Source organism: Haliotis rufescens, unplaced genomic scaffold (assembly GCF_023055435.1).
Source record: "Haliotis rufescens isolate VD_foot unplaced genomic scaffold, xgHalRufe1.0.p SCAF_15, whole genome shotgun sequence".
Taxonomy (NCBI): Eukaryota; Metazoa; Mollusca; class Gastropoda; order Lepetellida; family Haliotidae; genus Haliotis; species Haliotis rufescens.
In genome coordinates this window covers 3,587,711-3,612,995 of record NW_025963835.1, presented here as the reverse complement: position 1 = coordinate 3,612,995, position 25,285 = coordinate 3,587,711, and the positions used below count along the sequence as shown (strand labels likewise).

The window sequence follows — 25,285 nt, the reverse complement described above, 5'->3', positions numbered from 1 at the left end:
CTACCCCGGATCTTTACGGGTACATACGTACTGAGTGAGGTGAACGGTGTTTCAGTTATTGCCCGGCGTGTCTGTTTGATATGGGAGGAATACCCGAAGTGATGAATTCTTGGATGTTTTCCATCATAGTGAGCACGTTGTGATGTTGACAGATGTAGACACATAACCATGACGCAACTATGCACAGCTGAACGTATACATATAACCAAAGTGAATCTGGGGTTCGAAATCACGATTATATGTTCCTGGCACGCCTAAGGGACGTAACTCTGCACAACGAATTTGAGCGAAGTAGACGACTACGCTACCCTATACATATTGAAACATCATACTCAGTTTTCGTGGGCTTTAATTGATAAACGTCTCCGACTTGATATGTCTGTGTTAATCCTCTGTAATCTATGCATCCGAGCTAATCCCAGTCACTCACTCACACATACGATAATCTTTTCTAGCGTTTGGCAGCAATCAATGGCAAATTTAAAGAAAATGTAAAAATAGTTTTAGCGCTATTACAAAGGTTTGCATAATTTGTCTGTTACCAGTCTGTTAACTGTCCTCAGTATATCCTTAAATGATAAAAAATATGTTCTTGGTAACTGAGCCGTTTTATATCCCATTTAACAATGCATCCGCTGTTGTCCTTTACACACCTTAGCGTGTAAAATAAGTGTTCATATACAGGTAAATCCACGACTATTATTATCATGATGATACTACTTTGATAAGCGGATATTATGTTGCAGACTATGCGTTTAAAATCCGATTTCGTTTTAGAATCCGATTTCGTTTTTATGTCTAGAGTTCACATCAGTGGAAAAATACGTATCATGAAAAAATATCAAAACTCATGGTTATAATTCCGGATATACGTTTCCTCCACATTCCTTTGTGTGTATCTTATATTTATACTGGTTAACCACAACATGTCTTTATCGCGTTTACTCCACAGGTCCGGCCCAGTCTGACAGCTAAATAACTGAGGAAGTCGGGATCTTGGAGGCGCTTACAACAAGTACAAGCTGGATAGAGGGATTAAGTATGGTCAGGCAGTGCATGTGTGCATAGAGTGGATCCGTGTTCTGCGGGATTACAGCGGAGGTTCGTGTTGATTTATCGCTTCGTACAGTTTCGTACACAATCGTACAGCTTTGTACATAATAGGGTCAAACCATTTGCTCGGAGTATTGGAATTACTGCCTTGATGAATATGGGAAATCATTTTGGGATATATATTCAAAATGATATACACTCTCACGACACAAGATCACAGTGGAGTACATCATGATTATTTAGAAGGTTCTGTTAACGGACTTGTCTTGCCCGAATGTGCAGATAAATATTTATGATCATATGGCATAAATGGTTTACACCGTGTGATGATATAAACTCCATGATCAAACCAGTTATCGAATGAGCTTTGCGATAATACTCGTTCAAGTGTGCCCCCTCTCAAAGGAGCAGTTCATTTGCGTCTCTATGGAATGCCAACTTTAAAGACTGTCTGAAGTTTTGAATCTACAGACATAACGCGAGACGGATGTGCCTTTCCACAGTGTGTAATCTGAAGGATGTGTTAATGCTATTTGAGAACATATGTAAATAATGCTAGCTCGGTCATTAGATAATGGTAGCTTTTCATGGGACTCGAAACGCTATTTTATTGTCGATAAGTTCTTTTTTCAGTGACGTTCTAATTTGAGTTAAGCCTCATGGAGTACTCAAGTGCCTTATTGAATACCAAAGACGTTTTGTTCTGAAACTAGAGCAGCTCTTGTATTTCTCAAGATTGTGAAGAACATTGTTATTTTTTGGAAACGTTCCTCACTCGATCTGGTGCCATAGAAGTTTGGTAAACTCAGGAGTAACGGTTTTTAACAGCACTGTTCTATTGAATCACTGTCCATACGGTCTGGTATACAGGTGTAATAAGACCCGGATCAGTCCGTCTCTGTGACAAGACGTCGCAGTTGAGCACGTCGTTGACAACGATGGTGTCGCCCATTCTAGTTCTGTGGACCGTGTTGTCGGTGTTGGTGGCGGGAGCGTGTACCTTCACCTTCCTGCAGCCGTTTTGGATCCTGCACCTCGACTTCAGCCACTCCTTCGGCATGGTGACGCACTGTTTCATGGACTCGCGTTACGAGAACGACCGCGACGTGTGCACGGCCTACGGCGGCTACTACCACCTCGGCAACATTCCGTCGGGGGCGTGGCAGGCTGCTTGTGTGTTGTATGGCACTGGGTGTGTCCTCATGTGTCTCTCGGCCTTCTTGGCGTTGTGTAATACGAGTATGGTGAAGGAAAATACCAGGAGAGTGGCGCTTGTCTCAGGGTACATGCAGGCCATAGCGGGTAAGTGCGAATTATTTACACACCACATACCAATGGTTTTTTTTGTTTTTTTATATACCCATGACACTGATACATATTGATATGTTACACACATTAATGTTATTTTTACCTTGACATTGACCTTAAAACCTTGACCTTAACTTCAAGCTATCGCGCTCATAGATATGAAGTGACACGGAAATATATATTCGTGTATTTGACGATCGGGTGTTCTAACCTTGACCTTAACCTCGAAATCTTACCTTCATTTATATGACATTGGACTGTTCAATATTGTTTGTCCGTGACGATAGTGTCTTTCTAATGTTTAACCTTGACCTTGACCCCGAAATCTTACCTTCATTTATATGACATTGGACTGTTCACTATTGTTTGCCCATGTCTTTCCAATGTTTAACCTTGACCTTGACCTCGAAGTCTCACCCATATATACTGGTAACTATGTTATTCTAAGTTAATGTGTTTCGAGAGTTTTCTTTAAAAAGCAACGAACATGTCCTTGTTACGTTTGACCATAACATTGCTGTGTTGATACGCTACGTTTTATATGTCACGGTATAAACGTTCCGACTGTCGTTTACGGTTACGTTTCTACGTAATCTTCTACGTAACGTTTAACTCGAGCAATGTTTCAGACTGCGGGATGATTGTATCTGGTAATGCAAAGATGCCATGTATATTCAGTTAATAACAGTTACAGTGAAACCCTGTTTAACCGGACGGTACCAAAATCCTCTCAGGTTAACGAATATCCGGACAACGTATGTACCGTTAACTCTGTAAAGACATCCCAGTAATCCCCCAGAAGACGGGGTTGCCGGAATAACAGGGTCCGTTCTGAAGAGGTTCCACTTTACATGTATTGCGTTCAGACATCATCCAAAACTACGTCCAAATTCATAAAAGTAAGCCAGCATATGCAACGAATTCCCATTATGTAGGTCAACATTTCTCACATGCCTAACGGTGCATGTAACCGATTATTTTAAAAATCAATGATGAATGGCATTTTCTTATTCCACTGTGGAACTGTTATGTTAGACCCATACGCAGAACACATATGTTCTGTTCTACATGTGCTGCCTTAGGTTAGAGCGTCAATGGCAAATCGATGCTGAATGGATTTTCCTGTGTCGTGCGCAAGCTATCAGTGTTATAAATACATACAGTAAGCATGTGTTCTGTGTCTCGTAGGGGAAGGGAGATGTTTCGTGTCCTGGTTAATTGGGTAGCCGGTGCAAAGCTTGCATGCATCTTTGCATCATAAACAAGTTTTTTACCTCCACAAAACTCCCCTTATCCTAGTTGTTATATATAGCCCAGCCTATTTACAACATACTTGTTTTGTCATTGTATCTAAAGTAAAAAGTCCTGTTTTCTCAGGATCTTAAAGCAGGAATGGATCAGTGGTGTATGTACTACAAGAAAATGTACAAGTCTTTGCGTTCAGGTCAGCCCGCGATCACAGGTAAAATGTGCATGGGAGCAAGACTGGCTTAGTTGTCTGAGGCGTCGCAATTCGCGTTGAAGAGTTGCGTCCCTTAGGTGCACCAGGAACCTGTGACCGTGGGTTCGAATTCGCCCTGATTGTGTTTGATCTTTGTAGCATCATACCGTGCTTACGGGTTTCACGATAGTGGTAATTAAAACGTCTAAGACCTGCATCACTGTTCCTCCCACATCAGACCGGCATGCTGGTATATAACTGACATAATGTTCAAGTCGTTTAATTTTAGCGTAAAAACCTAATTTGTCCCTGAAAAAATATTATGCTTCAGACTGTTCAAAGAACTTGTCTGCCACACAAATTACAATGTCGCTAGGTCTTCAAAACAAATTCAAGCTCGTGGTTTTAATTAAAAACAGTAACTGTAACTGCAAAAATATCTTAACCCCCCTTCTCCAATATCAAATGGTTGGTCACTTAGTCAGCACAATTTTCTCGTCAGTGTTTCGGACTTAAAGTGACAATAACCATGGATGACACTGTAACAGTGTTATTCCAACACAACTGAGCTTTGATGTGATGCTCTCACCGCATAAGCGAGCAATGCAGTATTGTATTCGGCAAACATAGCAATTTACATATAGACTATGACAAGCAACGTCAAGCAACGTCACATCTAAACGTTTCATGTTTGTTACAAACACAATATATTCAGTACGCTTTGACAAAATATATCTAATTATGTCAGAAGGTATGTCAAGCAATCAGATTTATTTAACATCTAAATCACACACAGACACACAGACGTCTGAACTGTACTTAAATTATCAGTTTGTATAAACGTCAAAATACCGGCGCCATGTTGAATCCTGATTAATACCAATTCCATGCTTCTCTTTGGACGTGGTGGTCTGTAGACCAGGAGATCTTTGATCCAAGTAATGTAATTTACTGGAATTAATGCCACTTTTTATAAGGATAATTTCATCTAACTTCTCTGAAATGATCTTTTATTGGGAACGGCGCCACGATTCTGACATTTAACGAAGGAATTTGCTTTAAATAAACTGTTTCCAAATCTAGAACAGAAAGAATATGTAGATACTGTATTGTAGCATTACTACCACCAAGCTCAATAATTGAAAACATTGCTCTAGTGGGCGTGTTGTGTAATAATTAAATATTATCAAACAGTTCGTGATGTTTCTATTGATTAGTCTACTTGAAGTTTAAATATAGACACAAACTGCGGGGGAACAAAAATATACACGAATACCATACAAGTATCATAGTTGTGTGTTTTGGACATTAGGTTTGCGGTGTTTCGGCGACTGTTTTCAGCCCCGTTTGATTACGTTTGTAAATGGTTTGTTCAAGTCAAGTTTTCAGAAGTGTATACTTTCTTTTGTCCGGTTCAGTATATTTGTGTGCATCCTACGTCAGACAAAAACTAATAGAATAGTTCATTTTTAATTAGGGAGGTGGGGATAGCCAAGTAGGTAAAGCATTTGCTCGTGACATCGAAGACCCGGGTTCGATTCTGTCATGCCTACAACATGTGAGACCCATGTTGTTGTGCTTTGTCTCTCTCTCGCTCTCTCTCTCTCTCTCTCTCTCTCTCTCTCTCTCTCTCTCTCTCTCTCTCTCTCTCTCTCTCGTTTCTTTTTCTCTATATATACATAATTACCTTTTTCTCTCTATCCCTTTATGTTAACATACCTTTTTTCTCTATTTTTGTCTCTATTTTGTCCCTTTATCGTGCGCGCTGACTTCTCGTCGTATTCTCTCTCTCTCTCTCTCTCTCTCTCTCTCTCTCTCTCTCTCTCTCTCTCTCTCTCTCTCTCTCTCTCTCAATCGTCGCATTCTTTCACTCTATATCTCTCTCGCTCTTTCTCTCTATATCTCTCTCGCACTTTCTCGTTTCTCATGTCCTTTCAATTTCTATTTCTGTCCTTTCTCTTTATTTACATACCCTCTTCTCTCTATACCGACACATGCATTACGTCTTTCTATTACTCTATAACACGTGTTACACGAATTATCAATACTCCACAACATTGTGTAGCACACACCATGACCATGTAACACATTGCATATCACACAATTAATGGCAGCATATTACCGCTGAAACGCATTACAACTCTCCTATCAACATCATCGCCATCTGTTGTAGAAGAACAAGGATGCAAGTCAGTGGGTGCCCACATTTGATTAACCTAACAATAGCAGTTCATAATCAACGGGAAATAGTCCATTCCTTGTTCCGCTTCATTTCCGCGCCGATATTTTATCACCCGCACTGAATAGACCCTCGCTGCGTGATGGAAAAATCATATACATAGCTTGTTGTGAACTATTTTCTCTGAAAGCTTTTTCGTCTATTATGAGTGCAAGATGCGCTATATGTGTCTGCATATGGTACCTGAAATAGGTTATTCATAAATTTAAGTACAATATTATGTTGTGATATCAATTTTGTAAACGCTGTGGAAGAAATTTGCATCAAGGACTGTTAAAAGAGTAAAAATGAATTAATTGATAGAACCTTATCTTAAATATGATTTGGCGTGATTTCATTTATGATAAAGAAAACGACGTCCATGTGCGGAAGACGAAATGTGACCTTGACTTTGATTTTGACCTTGACCTTTTCTAATGTCGTATGCCCCTGAACATAAGTACATTGTATATATTTTCGTTTTTCAAACCAGCGCATGGAATTCGTGAACAAGGCGAATCTCGAACGTGTTTCTGAGGCAACGGATGTCTCAGAATTCATGTTAAACTGCGGCATGGTATCACAGTGAGCTAGCACTATAAATCGGCATCAGCCCGGACTAGTACAAGCAGCCACACAAACACACACGCGTACATGCACGTCGCTATATAAGTGCAATAATCTTGGACGCGACGTTAAACCCCATTTCACCTCACCATACCCGTTATCGTGGGCATGGCATCCATGCAAATACTCCAGATCACTACTCCTAATGATGGCTGCAGGGAGCACGGGTGGCAGAGTCGTCTAAGGGGCTGCAATTCGCTGTGGAGAGTTGCGTCCTTCTGGCACACCATAAACCTAAGCTTGCTTGTTCTACTGCCAGTTTACCCTGATTATGTTTGTTTGTTTTTTTCCTTTTTGTTTAACGCCGCTTTCAGCTATATTCCAGCTATATGACGGCGGTCTGTAAATAATCGAGTCTGGACCAGACAATCCAGTGATGAACATCATGAGCATCGATCCACGCAATTGGGATACGATGACATGCATCAACCAAGTCAGCGGGCCTGACCACCCGATACCGTTAGTCGCCTCTTACGACAAGCATGGGTTGCTGAAGACCTATTCTACCCCGGATCTTCATGGGTCTGTTTCTAGGTTTGTCAGCACCATATTCGTGCATGTTAGGGCGGCCGGGTAGCCTAGAGGACTGAACTGTTTAAAGGATGGTATGTACTGTCTCAGGGCTGATTAACTGCTTACGTGGGCTGGCGAAGAGCTGACAAAGCTGACATGAGCTGTGTAAGAGCTGACATGAGCTGACTAAGAGCTGACATGAACTAAGAGCTAACATGGGCAAACTAAGACCTGAGAAAGAGCTGCACGTGATGACTATGAGCTGACATTGGATGAGTAAGAGCTGACATCAGCTGGATAAGAGCTGATATTATCTGAGAGGTGACTAAGAGCTAAGAGCTAACATGAGCTGCGAGTTTTAAGAGACATGAGGTGACTAGACCCTCAGAGCTGACAAAGCATGAACTGATTGACAACTGAAGATTTAAGAGCAAAATATCTAAATAACTATTTCTACCGCAACCCAAACGGTAACAAATTTTGTAAATTAATGACTTGTGATTGTACAGAAACTATTAGAAATCTATCAATGTTCATTTATCATGCCATGAAACTAAGAAAATGTATGAATTTGTAACACGCCCCACACATTGTACTATAGGCCTTTGGCCTCATAAGTACCATGAATAAAGATTGATTGACAACTGAGCCCTGTTTACAAAGAAAACAAATTAATACCCAGTTTAAAAACAAAAATGTTAAAACCTTTAGTTTATAAGTAATGTTTCATGTATCAAAACGAATGGTGCCCATTGCAACTGCGCATTTGAGTTTATTGAACATGCAACTGATAATCTATAAAACGACTACCAAAAGGTAGTTTATCACTTAAACTCATTTAAACTAACATATTTGGAATATTTTTTAAAAACAAAATCGTTTTACTTGCTGTAGAACGATATAAAATCACTTTTTAGTGGCGTATCACATTCATTTATTCCGTTATTCTAAACTCCACACAAAAATAACGGCAAAGATAAAACGGCTGTCCAAAGACACGGTAAGATTAATTCCAAGTAAGCACGTTTCCCTCTTCCGAGTCCATTTAGACCCACGAACGGCCATCATTTAGCTTGCCTCGTTTTCAATATAGTCCCCCTGACAGGAAGGGGCTGGAACGCGATCAGTATGTCCTATTAGTAATTTCTCGGCTAATAATATCCTAGAAATAGCTTCTGCTAGCGTCATGTCATTTCCGAACCCGTAACACCAGAGTAACCTCTAAGAACCGAATAATATAAAAAGTTAAAATTGCCAGTATATTTGACAGTTATTGCCCGTTTTGATATGGTGTTCCCATTTAACGGGACATTTGAACAGTTTAGGTTAACGGTAAATGTATTTGGCGTGAGATGATGTGTGTCAATTGATACTGTGTTGCTCAAAATGCTTTTTTCTCATTATTCCACGCTTTAGATTATTATCATGAAATATATATGAATATATGTTCTAAAAACAAAAACACTTAAAAAATCGATAAATCAAAAAACGAAAAAGCGTTTATACAGAGACAACTCAGTAAATTGGTTTTTGTTGAATAATAAAAAGAACACCCTTACAAACAGTGAACAATGTGAGATGGTGGTGATAGTGTTTTGGTACAAGGTGATTTAAAACATTCAACCAGGTGTTAACAGGTCAAATTTTGGTATTGATATAACGATAATCGGCTATATCGAAACAAAGAGAGGTTATCAACATTATTGTCGGTGTGAATTACAAACTTCGGCTATAACGATAATCGGTTATCTCGAAGTAAGAAGCCGTTATGAACATTATTGGCATTGCGAATAACGAACTTCGGATATAACGATACTCAACTATGTCGAACTAAGGAGTGGTTTACAAAGTCACTGTCTGTGCAACTAACCAACTTCGGATATCACGATAATCAGTTATGTCGAACTACAGAGTAGTTATCAACATTACTACCAGTGCGAATAAAAATCTCAGAAAACAAAAACAAATTAACGTGCGGGTGTCTTAAAGTTAGATACATCCGAAGTCTATAATGTTGGCGCATGTTGAACACACAACAATGTTAAGTTTTTTACGATAACAGTACGTATACGCATGCGCCTGTTGAAATAACTACATTTCGCCACAGGATGACTCCCTGGCATACAATAGCACCCCCCCACCCCCCACCCCCACCCCCCACCCCCCCACCCCCCCCCCCCCTCTCCCCCTCCCGCTGTCTACATCAACACATGACATTCTGTGTCCATTACTGATAATGTCATGTCGCGACACGGACGAATAATAATAGTTTTTGCAACGCCCATTCTATCAACATAATAACAATAATCATCGCTAATTGATGTCAGAATAGTTTACGATAATTGAACACTTCTCGGGAGAACGATGACGTGCACATCATCCTCCGATACATGAAACCACCAATTTATTCAACCAATGACGACATCCACTGCAAGGTCTTTATAACCATTTGAGTTCCAACAATTATTTACAGAAACATGAAAAATATATTTTTCCCCTGTTAAAGGCCTCTTAAGATCTAAATTCGTATACCTAAACTAAAACACATGTTTTAAAGGTCTTTTAAATAGAGTATAGACATATGCATGTGTATTCGGTTGTCCCCGTTCTTTATTCTGCACCTCATACATTGCACAAATGTATGTTGTGACAAGAGGCAATACTCATGCTTTCAGTTAACACACTAACTGCATCCATCGATTAAACAGCATCTCGCCAGCAGACATAAAAAAAAAAGTGTTTACAGATTAAAACAATATGGGGAGTACGGGTGGCCCAGTCGTCTAGGGCGCCGCAATTCGCTTTGCATAGTTGCGTCCCTTGAACGCGCCAGAAACCTATGATTGTGAGTTCGAATCCCGGTTCGCCCCGCATCAACCCGTGCTCGTGGGTTTCACCGAAGTCGTAGACGTCTTAGACCTGCATCACTTCGGGCTTTCTTCCCACATTAAGATGACACGCCGCGATATAACCGTAATACTGTTAAAAGCGGCGTTAAACCCAACTCACTCACTCACTAAAACAATATAGGGGAAACGAATACCCGTCCATCATATTTAAAATCTAGCCCTTTGCATGTGTAAAGATTATGTAGACGAAACGGTCGAGCAAAAGAAAGTATACACTTCAAGAATTGGATTTGACCAAATAGTTACAAACTTTATCAAAACCTCACTAGTCTATGAAAGGCATTTAGAAGTGATACACAAAAGAAAGAGAATTAGTGGAAGTCAAACTCCTTATAATGAGGAACACAACGTTTCGGAGCATATACCTACTTATTCACCTGGTGAAGGAGTAAGCATATACTCCGAAACGTTGTGTTCCTCGTAATAAAGAAGTTGACATTCATACATTCTCTTCCTTAAAACCTTACAAGGTTGAAAACAGTCGCCGAAACACTGCAACCTGCAAAACACAAGACGTAGTATGAAACACGGATCTAATACATCACCATCGAAAAACATATCCTGTTTGTTTCATTTTCAACCACCATCAACACATTTTCTTTGCCCGGCAGTTTATATTCCAGTATGTTTGCGCATTAACATGGACACAGATTTATGTAACAAATTCCCTAGTCTTGATTTATGATTTTCCTTTTCTTTTATTATCTTTTTTGTAATCCTGCCAAAAAATAATGATGACGAATGTAACGCTGATCGTTAAAACGACCGTCGTAATTGAAAACGTATTCATATTTTTACGATCAGTTAACAAAACATATATGTAACAAATTCTGAGGCGAAAACGATCCTCAAACACAAGTCTCGGTTCAAGTATAGCAAATGAAACAATTAGATCTCACGAAGAACACGATGTAGTGTGCAATAAAGCTGACTTGTTTTCCTGTATCAGTTAGCATCATGCCCATCGCTTAATTACACAGCTGCAGGCAAACAAAAAACATGACCATTAACCCTTAAATCTGCTTGGTGTACATTGACATGTAAACGTGTATTACACCCATAAAAATATATTCTTGTTTTTTATGACGTTTTTCGAGACTGAGTGGGAATCAAAAAGGGAAATTATATATTTATGTTATACTTTTAGTAGGGTATACATCTAAAAAAAAATTGCATATGTACCACGTGACCTCTTTCGACCATGCCAGCGCGAGGGATGAAGGCAGGGATAGAGGTCATGAGGTTCCCGTGCGAATATAAAAGTTGAAATCCGGTCCAAAAGTGAAATTGATGTTTAAAAAGTCATTACTTAACAGTACCTGAAAATAGAAATATTAGGGGCTTAGTCAGTATTAGGTGCAGGTGCATGATAAACAAGAAATGTATTTCAACAAGCCTCACTTAGTTTCTTCAGACGTTATGTAAACAGGTTTGATCATTATAAATTCGTGTTTTTATTTTGACGACGAAACTCTACTTAATGTAAATCAGTTATATATAACATAAGCAACACGTGATTACCCACTGCAGAGTTGTAACCGAGCTGGACGGTAGAAAGTGCCTTAGTTGTGCGTTCGACCCGTGAAGATCCGGGGTAGAATAGGTCTTCAGCGACCCATGCTTGCCGTAAAAGGTGACTATACTTGTCGTAAGAGGCGACTAACGGGACCGTTTGGTCAGGCTCGCTGACTTGGTTGATGCATGTCATCGTATCCCAATTGCGTAGATCGATGTTCATGATGTCAATCACTGGATTTGTCTGGTCAAGGATGGCCTGGACAGGCCGCTTTCTATGCAAATTGTGTGAATGTTTGGTGCTACCGGTGGGGCAGGTCATGGTTACTCTTTCGTGGCGTCATCACTAATCATCACTATTTTGCCTTTTACGCTCGGGCGCACGGGTGGCCCAGTCGTCTTAGACGCCACAATTTGCTGCTCAGAGTTGCGTCCCTTGGGTACGCCAGAAACTTAAATAATTGTGGATTCGAATCCAGGTTCACCCCGTTTTTGTTTCTAGGTGGCCAGCACCATACATCACCTGCATCACCTCGGGCTTTTCTCTCACAATAGGCTGACACGCCGTGATATATCTGAAATACTGTTTAAAGCTTGTTTAATGGAACCTGTTTCTGCGGAAGGTCGATACAGATAGGTCTCTGGCGTTGAGGTTCTAAATTACATATGTACTGTATATGCACGGATATGACGATGCTTCACCGTACATACATCGTTAACTCGAACTGAATCTCGAAATTGTCTTTGTGTCTCCAAATGAACCCTCATATCAGGCTTACCTCTTTCTTCTACCCTGTCAATCTCAAGCTACGAGGCATGAGTGAGTGAGTATGGTTTTACGCCGCTTTTAGCAATATTCCAGCTATATCACGGCGGGGGACACCATAAATGGGCTTCACACATTGTACCCATGTCGGGAATCGAACCCGGGTCTTCGGCGTGACAAGCTAACGCTTTAACCACTAGGCTACCCGACCGCCCCTCGAGGCATGAAGCCAATTGCAAGATTCTAACTTCGAGATGACGCAGTTCGCTGAATGGCCTATTGGGATATAACAACGTATTGGTTTTTCAATCTTCCTGTACCATTAATAATATCTAAAAATATGTATGTTCTAATTCCTTGATAATCAATAGATAATGATGGTTGTGCAGGAACTTGCACAACGAAAACATTCTTGTATTCATTTTTATAGAGAATGCGAAAATGTTTATAAAAAAGCTAATTTCCTCGAGAGCAAGCTTGGGCAAATTTGGAGTTTTTAAACAGTAATTGTTGAAGACTGAAGACATCAGTGGTGGGATATGAGCACTCAGGATGGATTTACCGAGCTATCAGAATCATCTCAACTGACATAACGTATTTAGTGTAGCGATGTAATGAGAGTTTGTGTGACGCCGTTGCAAGCTTGACGTTGGAGCTGATTTGATACTGAAACTGTCTCAACAAGGCACACTCACAATGCCACGTTGTTTTAGAGCACGTGCATATCGTGAATTTACATTGTGAATTCCCATGGTTCTAGAACACGTGCAGGGCGTGCATGTGCACTGTAGACCATGGTTTATCGTTCAAAAGCACGTGCAGGGCGTGCATGTGGATTGTAAACGATGGCTCGTCGTTCCAGAGCTCGCGCAAGGCGTGCAAGTACATTGCAGACGGTGTAACTCCGTTCTGGGGAACTCGTAGTCCGTGCGTGAACACTGACTATGAGACGTTCTATTGCACGTGCAAATCGTGCTAGTTGATCATTCCTGTAAATTTATTTTCCCAAGGGACATTAATTTACACACCATATAATTTTGCGTTTTCCATCAACCACCGTTTTAATTGTGTGCGAATAAAATGCAAATGTAGATCACAATGTGATATAACATACTTCAGGGTGGTTCCGTCCAAATGTACGTCGTGTCAGTAGCCTGTGGTTGTCAAGCACTACGTACATTGCAAAACACTCTGTGTCGTGTGTCAACTGCGTTGTAGCTGATAACTAAAAACCATTCGGTGCCTTTTGTGTTTTTTCCAATCTGGTTTGTGTCAAGTGCTGGTTAAAAAATGTTTCATGAAAATAAGACCGCGCATTTTATTGCCAAATTAGTTCTATGGCAACACATAGTTGGTAGTGTCATATCTGTTGCTTGAACACCGTGCTGACAACACACATTGAGCTGGGGTGTAGACTGCGAACGCTGCCCAGGTGGCTTTGTTTGGTTTTAACGCCGCCTTCTGCAAAATTCCAGCTATATGGCGGCGGTCTGTAAACATTTGAGTTTAATGCAGACAAACCAGTGATGGAGATCATGAGCATCGATCCAAGCAATACGATGACGTGCATCAACCAGGTTAGCGAGCCCGAATACCCGATCCTGTGAGCAGAGCGCATGGGTTGGGCGAGGGAGGGCGAGCATGGATTGGGTGAGAGAAGGGCATAGGTTGGGTGAGTGAGTGCACTGACACGTAGTAGTAGTAGTAGTAGTAGTAGTAGTTATTGTTGCCATAGAAGCAGAAGTACAAACAGGAACCAAAATTGATACAAAAGAACCAAAATCTAAATATAAGATGCGGTGATGGGTGAATTGGGGTTCGAGATTATTGCACTTATATAGCGACGTACATGCATGTGTGAGTGAGTGAGTGTGTGTGTGTGTGTGTGTGTGTGTGTGTGTGTGTGTGTTTGGGTTTATGTGTGTGGCTGCTTGTACTAGTCCGGACAGGCATTCTATCCACTAGAGTCTTCTAAATTTTAGGAAATAATGTTTCACAACGGGGTGAGTGAGTAAAAAAAATTGCTAAACTCCAAATCAGCAATTTTGTTTCCATAACATTATCACAAACATTTACAACACACGTGAACCAGAATAAAAATATGTTTCAAAACCTGCACCTGGGCCTCAAGGCCACCCCGCTAGTCTACTTCTGTAAGTAAAACATAACCGCAAAACGTAGAATTGCTGAACAAAGTGCATTGTTCTATTTTAGACGGCAAGATGTCAGTTGACGCATTGGCGTGGTAGCACGTGCATGCCGTGAATGCGCTTTCCTGCATAACCCGTCCACGTTGTTCTGTAATGGGAATACACACGCTTGCCGCATTTTGTTCGGGCATTTGAACCCTGTTAGTGATATGTTGTGTTGGAAGTGTGCAGTTCGCTGTAAAATTATGGATAAATGGATATTTCATGCTTTTCTTGAATGCTTAGTGGTACTTTACAAGAAGAAGAGGGCCTATTATGCGTTCTTAAGTGGAAACGATATTTTATGTCTTAGTTTTATATTAAGCTGTTTCTCATTATTTGGTTTACGTTTTATTCTAGAAACTCAGGGTGTTGTTGGTCAAAATACGTATTAAAATATCACGTTAATTTTCTTCAGGAAACCTAAACGTAATTAAAAAAGGCTTGTTGGAAAAGTTGGATTTATTACGCTTATGCTGGTAGGATTTTAGGAGTGAATGAGTTAGGTTTAACGCCGCATTTAACATTATGTCAGTTATTTCACGGCTTGATTTGGGAGGAAAGTGCTCAGACGTTAAAGGGGTGTGGTGTGGACAAACCATGAAAAGGGTTACCTCACTTTCCCATCATATACTTTTTATTTTATTTTCATAACTGAACTTATCTAACAGACTTAGCAGGACGAAAACACATCATTCATCATTTGTGAATTTTCGGAACTGCAGACAAAATACAAATACCAAGGCCTTAGAGTGGTAACGCTCATTTGTTCATATATTCACTGTTGTGTTTGTTTGTTGTTTAACGCCGCACTAAGCAATATTCCAACGACATGACGGCGGTCTGTAAATAATCCAGTGATTGACATCATGAGCAATGATCTACGCAATTGTGACATGCATCAACCAAGTCAACGAGCCTCACCACCCGATCCCGTTAGTCGCCTCTTACGACAAACATAGTCGCCTTTTACAGCAAGAATGGGTTGCTGAAGACCTATTCTACCCCGGATCCTCAAGGGTACTCTGTTGTGGTTCCCATGACGCGGTACCAGCACTTGGAAACGTACACCAGTGATCACTGGTGTTCCTGATGTTGCTGACAATTGATAGATGGGACGGGTAAAGCTGGGGGTAGGGGGGCAGTATTATTGTTTTCATATGACGTTTTATAAAAGCTGACAAACTCATATTGACAGTTCTCAGTGTGTGTCAATATCACATCTAATTATTAACCCAACATGCAATTACAGCAAATTTATTATAAAAAAATGATATAAATTTATATAATCCATAAAATACTAACGTGTGACTCATTATTCGACTTTTATTTTTATTTTTTATTTAAATTTCCTATCAGCACCAACCTTATATTAACTACCAATTTTACATAATTTGAGGGGCAAGAGAAGTGATTATGTCTATATAACCATCACTCATTCCTACAGCAGTTTGTAAAAAAGTAATCCGTGGCAGTGTTAAAAATATATTGGTTCAATGAAGCCTGGGTAAACAAAATTAATGCAATTACAACCATAAGATCCCTTCCATGTTTGAAATGTAAATGTGTGCCGAAAAACGCAGATGCATTGATTTTCAACGATACGATATCTCAGATACCTATCAGCAGTTTTATATCATGCGAATGTATTATAATTTATTTTTAAAAGTTATTATAAATTAAATTATGTTTTAAAAAATAAAACCATGTAGAAGTATTCTTTGAGTGCTGACGATACAGTTGATTTTTTTAAACATAATATCGCTTTGAAGATATCTCCAACTGAAAATCGAACATTAAAATCGACTGAGAGGTATAGTTTCTTTTGCTTCTCAGTTCATGTCTGGCTCAAAAGAATGACACGAAAAAAAGAAAGTGTGTTAATCTGATTTTGAATAGAAAATAAAAGGTCCAAAGTAAAGGTACACCTTGAAATATCATCCGTTTCTCTAAATTGAGGGTCGGGCCGATAATTAGGGTCGATCGGAGATGAAAAACCAGTTTTGTTTGTATGACCGGTTTTGGAACCGAGGAAATTTCAACTTTAACAGCTGAAGAGCTGAGAGCATGTCAAGGTGAGCGATATATTTGGGAAAGAATGTACCAGGTGAGAGGAGGTTTTAGTTACGTATTGTGAGGCCAGGTTTGATTACATGCTCACTAAGCGCTACGACACAATAACACATAAACACTGCGATGAAAGGCCTCCCCGTGCTAAGGCGTGTTGGCATGTGAGATAAGATTAACACAAACATCAGATACGAATAGTTGATGTAATAGGAATTCCATGTGCTGACATCACGAGATGCACGTGCTGATGCACAATTTGTGGCCATGCACGTACGAGATGGTTTACCTGCAAATTTGTTAGGTCCATTAATTCAAGAATTCTTTTCGGTTTGTTGAAATTGGTCTGTAAACCTGCTAGCCTTCAGCTGGGACATTGGTGAGTGTTGGACTCCCCACAAAGGGAATTAGGCCATTTGAAAGTTGAAGTCGCCCCTAATTGTTTTTTGTGTGATCGTTATGGCATTGCAGAGATCTGAACATAAAACAGATGAGGCGGCTTTTATTTGTAGCTCAGGTGGGCGAATCAGTGGAAGGGAATTGGCTATTTGACCATTTCTAAACCATGTCGTTCATTATGTCCCAGACTTCCATCTCGTCTCTGAAATAAACATAATTTACAGACAGAAACAGTTGTTTGATTATTTTAATAAATTAATTATAAAAGGAGCCTAAAGACTCTCCATTTCCTGAAACTGCAGTAGTCTTGACTTGCCCACTATTATAGACTTGTATTGGATATATACTCTGCCAAAAAAGAAACGCAAAGTGATTTTAGATGTATGTTTTATATATCATATAAATAATCAACAGATGGTAATCGATTGTTCAAAATGGGCACACATCATTCTCATTGACCCAGGTTCCATATGTCATACACGGAACAGTGTTCTCAATATCTTGTATGGCCACCATTAGAGCCCAAAACTGCCTGGCATCGGCGTCCCATGGAAACAATCAGATCCCGAATTGCGGCCTGGTGAATGTTCACCCACTCTGCCTGTAGTGCTTGTGCTAACTGTCGCAGGTTCTGTGGTTGTATGTGACGGGCTCCCAGTTGAGCCAGGGCATCCCATAAATGTTCCATTGGGTTTTAATCTGGAGACCTGGAGGGCCACGGCAGGACCTTGATGTTGGGATTCCTGAAGAAGGCTGTAGTTTGTCTCCAGTGTGAGGTCGGGGGTTGTCTTGTTGGAAAATGACGTTCATTTGATGCATAATGGGAAGGACTGGTGGCCGAAGAATATCCTCCGTGTAACGTAATGCCGTTAAATTCCCAGAACTTGCATCAAGTCCGATCTACCAATATAGGAGATGGCTGCCCACATCGCACTACCACCACTGAATCTGTCCACTTCCTGTATGCAGTTTCGTGCATAACGACGCCAGTAAACACGACGTCTTCCATCCGCACGAGGGAGCATAAAACGTGACTCGTCACTAAACCGAACTTGTCTCCATCTCAGTTGTGCCCATACGTTGTGACCTTGACACCATTGACGTCGCAGCCGACTATGCAGGTCCGACAAAATGGTCGTCTAGCGCGAATAGCTTCAGCGCGTAACCGGTTTCCTCACTGTCTGGGCCGATGTCCTGCGCAATCCTGGTATTGCCGTAGTTGTAGAGGTCGTCGTGATGGTTCTGACGTAGTCGTTTGAATGTGTCCTGTGCTCTACTAGGATACGTGGACAAGCGCATCTGGGACGGTCCTGTGTTGTCCCGTGTGTATGACAACGGTTCCATAGTCATGAAATGGTGCTTGGTGCTTCGTGTAAAAACCTTGTCCACAGCTGAAGATGATTCTCCTGTTTGCAGTCAGCCGATGTCTTTGTTGCGTTGGGCTTCCGTCAGTCGTGGCATGTTTTTCGCTGTTCACTTGCTGTAAGATTGAGATAGCATGCTAATGAAAACCCAACGTTTTTTATAGTCCAACAAATTGCACGTGCATGTCATATTGTTGTATTTCAGCGCCAGACTCTCACGTGGTTGTGTTTTTGCGATTTTCCATCTTTTCACCACATTTCTACAGTACCTCTTTCTTTTCACACAAATCAATCCCAATCCATGCAGAAATGACCAATTCATTTAAATTTATATATTACGTTTGTATGGATCTCGGCAACACTTTGTCAGATATTTACCACTTTATTACTTTTCTTTATTTGTAGAGTATACTTGATTCAGAGTCTAATCATGTCCATACGATGCTCATTTGTAATGCAAGTTACACACACACACACACACACATACACACACACACACACACACATACACACACGAACACACACACGTTGTACGTCTTCGTATTAAATCAACAAAGTCAGTTCTAGCATGTAACAAATTATTGACCTGCTGAACAAGAAACGTGTCGACAGCACACAACCAGCACAGTTGACATTAACACAGATACACGCCGATATATCTATTTTATCTGTTTATAATGGACTCTCGTAAAAAAACATGTTGCTTACAAAGACATCAAATCGCCAGTTGCTAAGCGTCGGTAATATCACACACAAAATCATCTTTTTTGTATATATATAATGCACTTAAATTTGTTTAACGTAGTTGAACAATTGCCAACACTTTTCGCGTCCGCAAAAATGCATATCCGTTCGAAGGATTCCTACAGTAAATAAATCTGTCCAACTACTTTGAAGTATATTCGAGATACGTGCAATTTTCTGGTACAAAAACATAGTTTAACTACCTGCACGTGGCCCATGGTCCGGAACGCCTTGCATTTATGATGATGATATAACGTTTTATTTTACTGAAGAACATTATTGCTAATACGCTTTGATTTGGAAATTACTTTTCCAGCCATAACGTTCATGTGTTTGTTGATTATCTTGTGGATGACCTTTGAGCAGCTCTAAATAACTGATATTATATCGAGGATCTTGTTTATGATCAATGGGGATACCGTGATTATCTTGTCATTGATCACTAAGAATACATCGATTACCATGTATATTACCACTGAAGCAAGTATATCAGTGCATAATATAGGATTACGAGATGTAATCAATGCCTAGAAGGGGATAACGTTTGTGAACCCAATTTTGTCAGTAGAGATAACGGGTTTTATTCCGTTGAAATGAATATGTTTTCAATTTCGTTGCGTAAATGAAAAAAAAAAAATCTCTCTAAGTCAGTGCTCGAAATGGTAGTTTGCCTGGAAGCATGAAATTACCAAAGCCGCTCATTTGATTTCCAGTTGAAACATTTCACGGTGTTAATTTGAGCATGTTTGAAAATCCTACAAAGCAAATAAATAATTACAGAGACAAACGAAAAAAAAACAAAGGAAAAAACAAACATGCTGAAAAGGAAGTGCTTAAAATTCGTTTTACTTTAAGTGAAAAAATAACTTATAAAAACTCAGAAAATCAATTGCGGATGACCATGAACTATTCTTTCTTAACGATTCCAATCGAACTAAATTCAACTAATATTCAAAAACCCTGTTACATTACATATTTCTCCTCGGGCTTATTCACTGAAATTTCAGTATTTTTTTCACTTTGTAAAACCTCAGTTAATGAGACTTGCTGCTTCTGGCAACAAACCCTTTATGTTTCGGATATAAGCAATTTACAACTGTTTTCAAATGGGCGTTGTTTAAAAGTTATAATAGCTTTAGCAGTGATATCTAATGATTAAGGGCACACTTTTAAAACACTTCCTACGCAAGAAAAATACAGACGTGGCAGTTTTCACACGAGCGTCACAAAGAACATGATTATCCTGAATCGATCCTGTCTATTCCAGCTTTTGTGTTTTTGGGCTGCGTTGTTTCAAAGCCAAATCGGGCTGTATATGTTGGCTGTGGTAAAATTGAATTGGCGTTTAATTTTTTGCTTAACTCTTGTAGCGAGTAAGTGAATATGGTTTTACGTCGCTTTTAGCAATATTCAAGCAATACCACGGTGGGGGATACAAGAAATGAGCTTCACACATTGTACCCATGTCGGGAATCGAACCCGGTGCTTCGGCATGACGAGCGAACGCTTTAACCACTAGGCTACCCGACCCCCATTACTGTTGTAAGAAGTAAGGGCGCGTGGTGGTGTCGCCAACTGGTTAAACCGTTTGCTCGTCAGGCCGACGACCCGGGTTCGATTCCCAACATGGGTACAATGTGTGAAGCCTGTTCTGGTTTTACCCTAACGACAAGTCGATGGAATATATCTAAAGGCAGCGAAAAAACAAAATAGCAAATTAGTGACGGACAAGAGTTTAGATAATAAAGTTACTAGTATCTTAATGGTAGGGTGGGTAGTGTACTTTGAAATATGATAAGCCCAGTATCTATTAAACAATACACCTTATCAGTGTGCCTCGGTAAGTTAGGGAGTGTCCCTTATTGGTGGGGTGGTGGTTGTTCAGGCGGGGGTCAGGAAAGATGAATACATATGTACATCTTAGAGCAGTGATCTGAAACATATTCTGTCTCCAGCCAAAATACATAAATCGCAAAATCCGCCCCCTCAAATGATGAAAAAAACCAAGAACATGAACTTAAAAAAAGATCGTTAAAAGATTGACAAGAGCCAAGGTCCCCCATAAACTTCCCTGACCACTGAACGCATCCCTTCCTAGCAACAGGACTTAGTGTTCACAAAGGCGTCCTGGTTCACGATAGGTACCGTCACTGATCCCGCTCGGTGTTGCAAAGAAGCCCTGCTTATTGACAGGCACTGTCACTGATCGCGCTTGGTGTTGCAAAGAAACCCTGCTTAACGACAGGCACTGTCACTCATCCCACTCGGTGTTGCAAAGAAACATTTCTTAACGACAGGCATTGTCAGTGACCCCACACGGTGTTGCAAAGAAGCCTCGATTCACTAACGACGGATTCGCACATGGTTTCGGTGTCCGCAACTCTGTAGAACTCGAAAATAGCCACCCGGGTTTTTAGAAGACATCTTGTTCCACCGAAAGCACCACGAGTTATGACACCTGGCCTGTCTTCATTTAATACACAGAATTGAACGAGCGTCATTTCTTAACGCGTACAAACAACATCAATGAACCTATATTCCAAGCAATTCCAAGCAATTCCTCACACTCATACATTGCCTCTTATGATCTATCATAAACGTATGAGAGCTTTGATGCTTCAATTGAAGCTGTAATCCTAATCAAAAACATACGAGCAAACATGATGTGATAGAAAACTCATCCTGACACATGCTCTAGTAGTTCTCAAGTCAGCCGAACTTCACAATTTCTTTGAACTGCCATCCGCCATATACTCATAAGATCAAGCATCATTCAAAGTTAAAACTTTTACAAGAGGTTTGCACTTGCCAACCCATGTATCGTCCCACAGAGCGTTTCCTTAAACGTTATGTCTTTCTAAAGTAGATAAACATTTCTGATAATATTGACATTCTCCCCTACTCGGGATGTGGACGTTGTTCCGTGGCTGTTAAGCGCAATTCTGATATTTCCTTCTTCCTGTAGTGATGTTTTCTTACACAAATATTACCTTCATTGGAATGTTTATGATAACCAGGACACACATCTGTCAACCCAAATGCCTCCTGGTTACGTCAACAACGACGGTAGAAGCTACCACAGCAACATCTGCTGGCATTTATCCTCGTCGTGACCAACACAGATTGTTGAGGAACAATGGCATCTTTGCCTTTAAAAGTCTGAACAAGAACGGTTCCATCTCCCAGGGGCTGAGTCTGATGGCAGTACTTTGCACAATGTTTTTTACTTGCTCACAGTCTTCGACATTGTTAAAGGGTATCTTCTCTGCCCTACTCCAGTGTTAAGGGCTTTTTTTAAGTTTTTAGTTTTCATTCCTGTCTCCTTGTTTGGATACCCATCGGTTATAATATTTCAGTTTCGAATGACGCGTCTCGGGGTTGTATCTAGCCATCTGAGCTGCAACTCAAGAAAGTAATGCGCCGAGAAATAATGCGTCAACCGGCACCAACCAGTAGTGCGTTTACATTTAACGAGGTACATTAAGAGGGTGGGGAACAGTGTGTGTGTGTGTGTGTGTGTGTGTGTGTGTGTGTGTGTGTGTGTGTGTCATCTTCATCACTTTAGTCCTCCACATCACTTAGTCCTCTTCATCACTTAGTCCTCTTCATCACTTTAGTCCTCTTCCTCACTTTAGTCCTCTTCCTCACTTTAGTCCTCCACATCACTTTTGTCCACAACGTCACTTTAGTCCTCAACGTCCCTTTAGTCTTCCCATCACTTTAGTCCTCTACATCACTTTAGACCTCCGCATAACTTTAGTCATCCATCACTTTAGTCCTCTGCATCACTTTAGTCCTCAACGTCACTTTAGTCCTCTACATCACTTTAGTCCTCCACGTCACTTCAGTCCTCCACATCACTTTAGTTCTCCACATCACTTTAGTCCTCTACATCACTTTAGTCCTCCACGTCACTTTAGTCCTCCACGTCACTTTAGTCATCCGCGTCACTTTAGTAGTCCCATCACTTTAGTCCTCCGCATCATTTTAGTCCTCCACGTCACTTTAGTCATCCGCGTCACTTTAGTAGTCCCATCACTTTAGTCCTCCACGTCACTTTAGTCATCCCATCACTTTAGTCCTCCACATCACTTTAGTCCTCCACGTCACTTTAGTCATCCGCGTCACTTTAATAGTCCTGTCTTCCACATTTAACGTCACGGTGATATTACTGACATTATTCCGGCGACGTTGAACCCAACTCACGCACTCACTAAAACATCACACTGTCTGTAAAATCGATCAAACACTCAAAAACCTTCATAACTTACTTATTCCATTAGTTGAGCGAGGCATATACACTTTATAATATTACGGTCTAGCATGCTATCATTTTCCTAATATCTTCCGGCAATTTAACCGTGAGCAATAAGACCAAATCAACGTGTTTCCATCGCTATAATCCCAGTCAGTATTGGAAACCAGCTGTGTTTGGAAGCTGATGTTTCTTTTATAAATAGTTTATTTGATTCCCATTTCTCTTGTACGTAGCCGTAAGTATTCCTAATTTGATCAGATGCGGTTCTTTGATAATGCTTGCATGTGAATCCTATCTGCGCGATCAAATTTCGTTTGATCCTAATCCGGGGTTTATGCTCAACTTGCCACAATATCTAATTGAATTTTCTGAACTGAGTTTTGTAAACGGACACTCTATTTGAAATATTCCACTATTCCACCCCAAAACATGAGGCTCTTGCTGGTATACAGCTGTACCGCACGTTTTCTTTTTTAATTTAACTGACGCATTGCAGACGCGATGTCTTTTTATGAATATTAAGAAATTCTATTTTGGATGAAGAATAGCAGAATAACGTTTATTGATTGACAGTGTCTTAACTGAAGGACCAGAGTTGAGGTAGGCTAACGGTAAAAGCGTTCACCCGTCACGCTTAAAGACCGGGATCGATTCCCCACATCGCTGTGATGAGTGAAACTCTTTCCTGAGGTCCCCCGCCACGATATTGTATGTGCTGTTTAACGCCGCACTCGGCAGTATTCCAGTTATATGACGACAGCCTTGGCCAGCTAATCCAGTGATTGATATTGTGAGCAACGATTCACGCCGTCGGGGTCCGAGGACAGGCAATCAACCAAGTCATCGAGCCTGACCACCCGATCCATATTGTCGTCTCTAACGACAAGTATGGGTTGCGGGGACAAATTCTAACCAAGATTCTGCTGTGACTTTGGAATATACTTGATTCTGATTGGTCAACCAAACGTTTCAAATAATAATAACCACCTCTGATTTGGCAGTTTCGCTGCCTCATCACCGCGGAAACTAACGTGCTTCTTTCCCTTTCATCGTCGTTAGGTATATATAGAATTCACAATGTACTTATATGTACGGCAAAGTAGGTGTCGCAATACAGTTTGGTCGACAGAAATCGAAATGTATTGGCACCCTTACAGACAGACCCGTGAAGATAACGGGGTATAATGGGTCTTCAGCAACCCATACTTGCCGTAAAAGGTGACTATGCTTGTCGTAAAAGACTACTAACGGGAACGGGTGGTCAGGCTCGCTGACTTGGTTGATGCATGTCATCATATCCCAATTGCGTGGATCGATGCTCATGATGTCAATCACTGGATTGTCTGGTTCAGACTCGATTATTTTATAGACCGCCGTCATATAGCTGGAATATTGCTGAGTGCGGCGTTAAACAACAAACGAACAATCAAATCTTAAAGACAACAGAGATTTTGAAATATGGGTTTTCTCTCCGACTGTGATGTCATGTTATTTTACACTAAATTTATTTTGAATCCTCACACCGATGAGTCTCCAAATGTAAGTTAGCGCCATGAAGGTAGCGCCATGATGCAGAACACAAATCTACATTTACATACTGCGTATGATAATATACCCGTTCCCCAGTGATCCGGACGGCGGACGTCATTGGAACCAACCGGATTATCCCATTTCCGAATTGAGGAGGCGCGGTGTACTGTCTATTGCATATATACTACTCAAAAGGAGTTAAAGAACAACCGAGTCTTTCACATAATGACAGATTAACTATCGTTATATAAGTGAGTGAGTGAGTGGGTATGGTTTAACGCCGCTTTTAGCAATATTCCAGCGATATCACGGCGGGGGACACCAGAAATGGGCTTCACACATTGTACCCATGTCGGGAATCGGACCCGGGTTTTCGGCGTGACG

The 25,285-nt window shown here is 40.6% G+C and overlaps 1 protein-coding gene across 5 annotated transcripts in view; it reads left to right on the top strand.

Moving 5' to 3' along the window:
- Nucleotides 1-25,285, top strand: part of LOC124134945 (LHFPL tetraspan subfamily member 2a protein-like) — a 128,842-nt gene that overhangs the window by 17,245 nt on the left and 86,312 nt on the right. For all 5 annotated transcript variants that reach the window (XM_048396051.1, XM_046500063.2, XM_048396052.1 and 2 more), the window contains exon 2: nucleotides 953-2,355. In XM_048396051.1, the coding sequence (XP_048252008.1) occupies nucleotides 1,992-2,355 (364 nt within the window). In that variant the 5' untranslated portion in view covers nucleotides 953-1,991. The remainder of the gene's footprint in view (nucleotides 1-952; nucleotides 2,356-25,285) is intronic.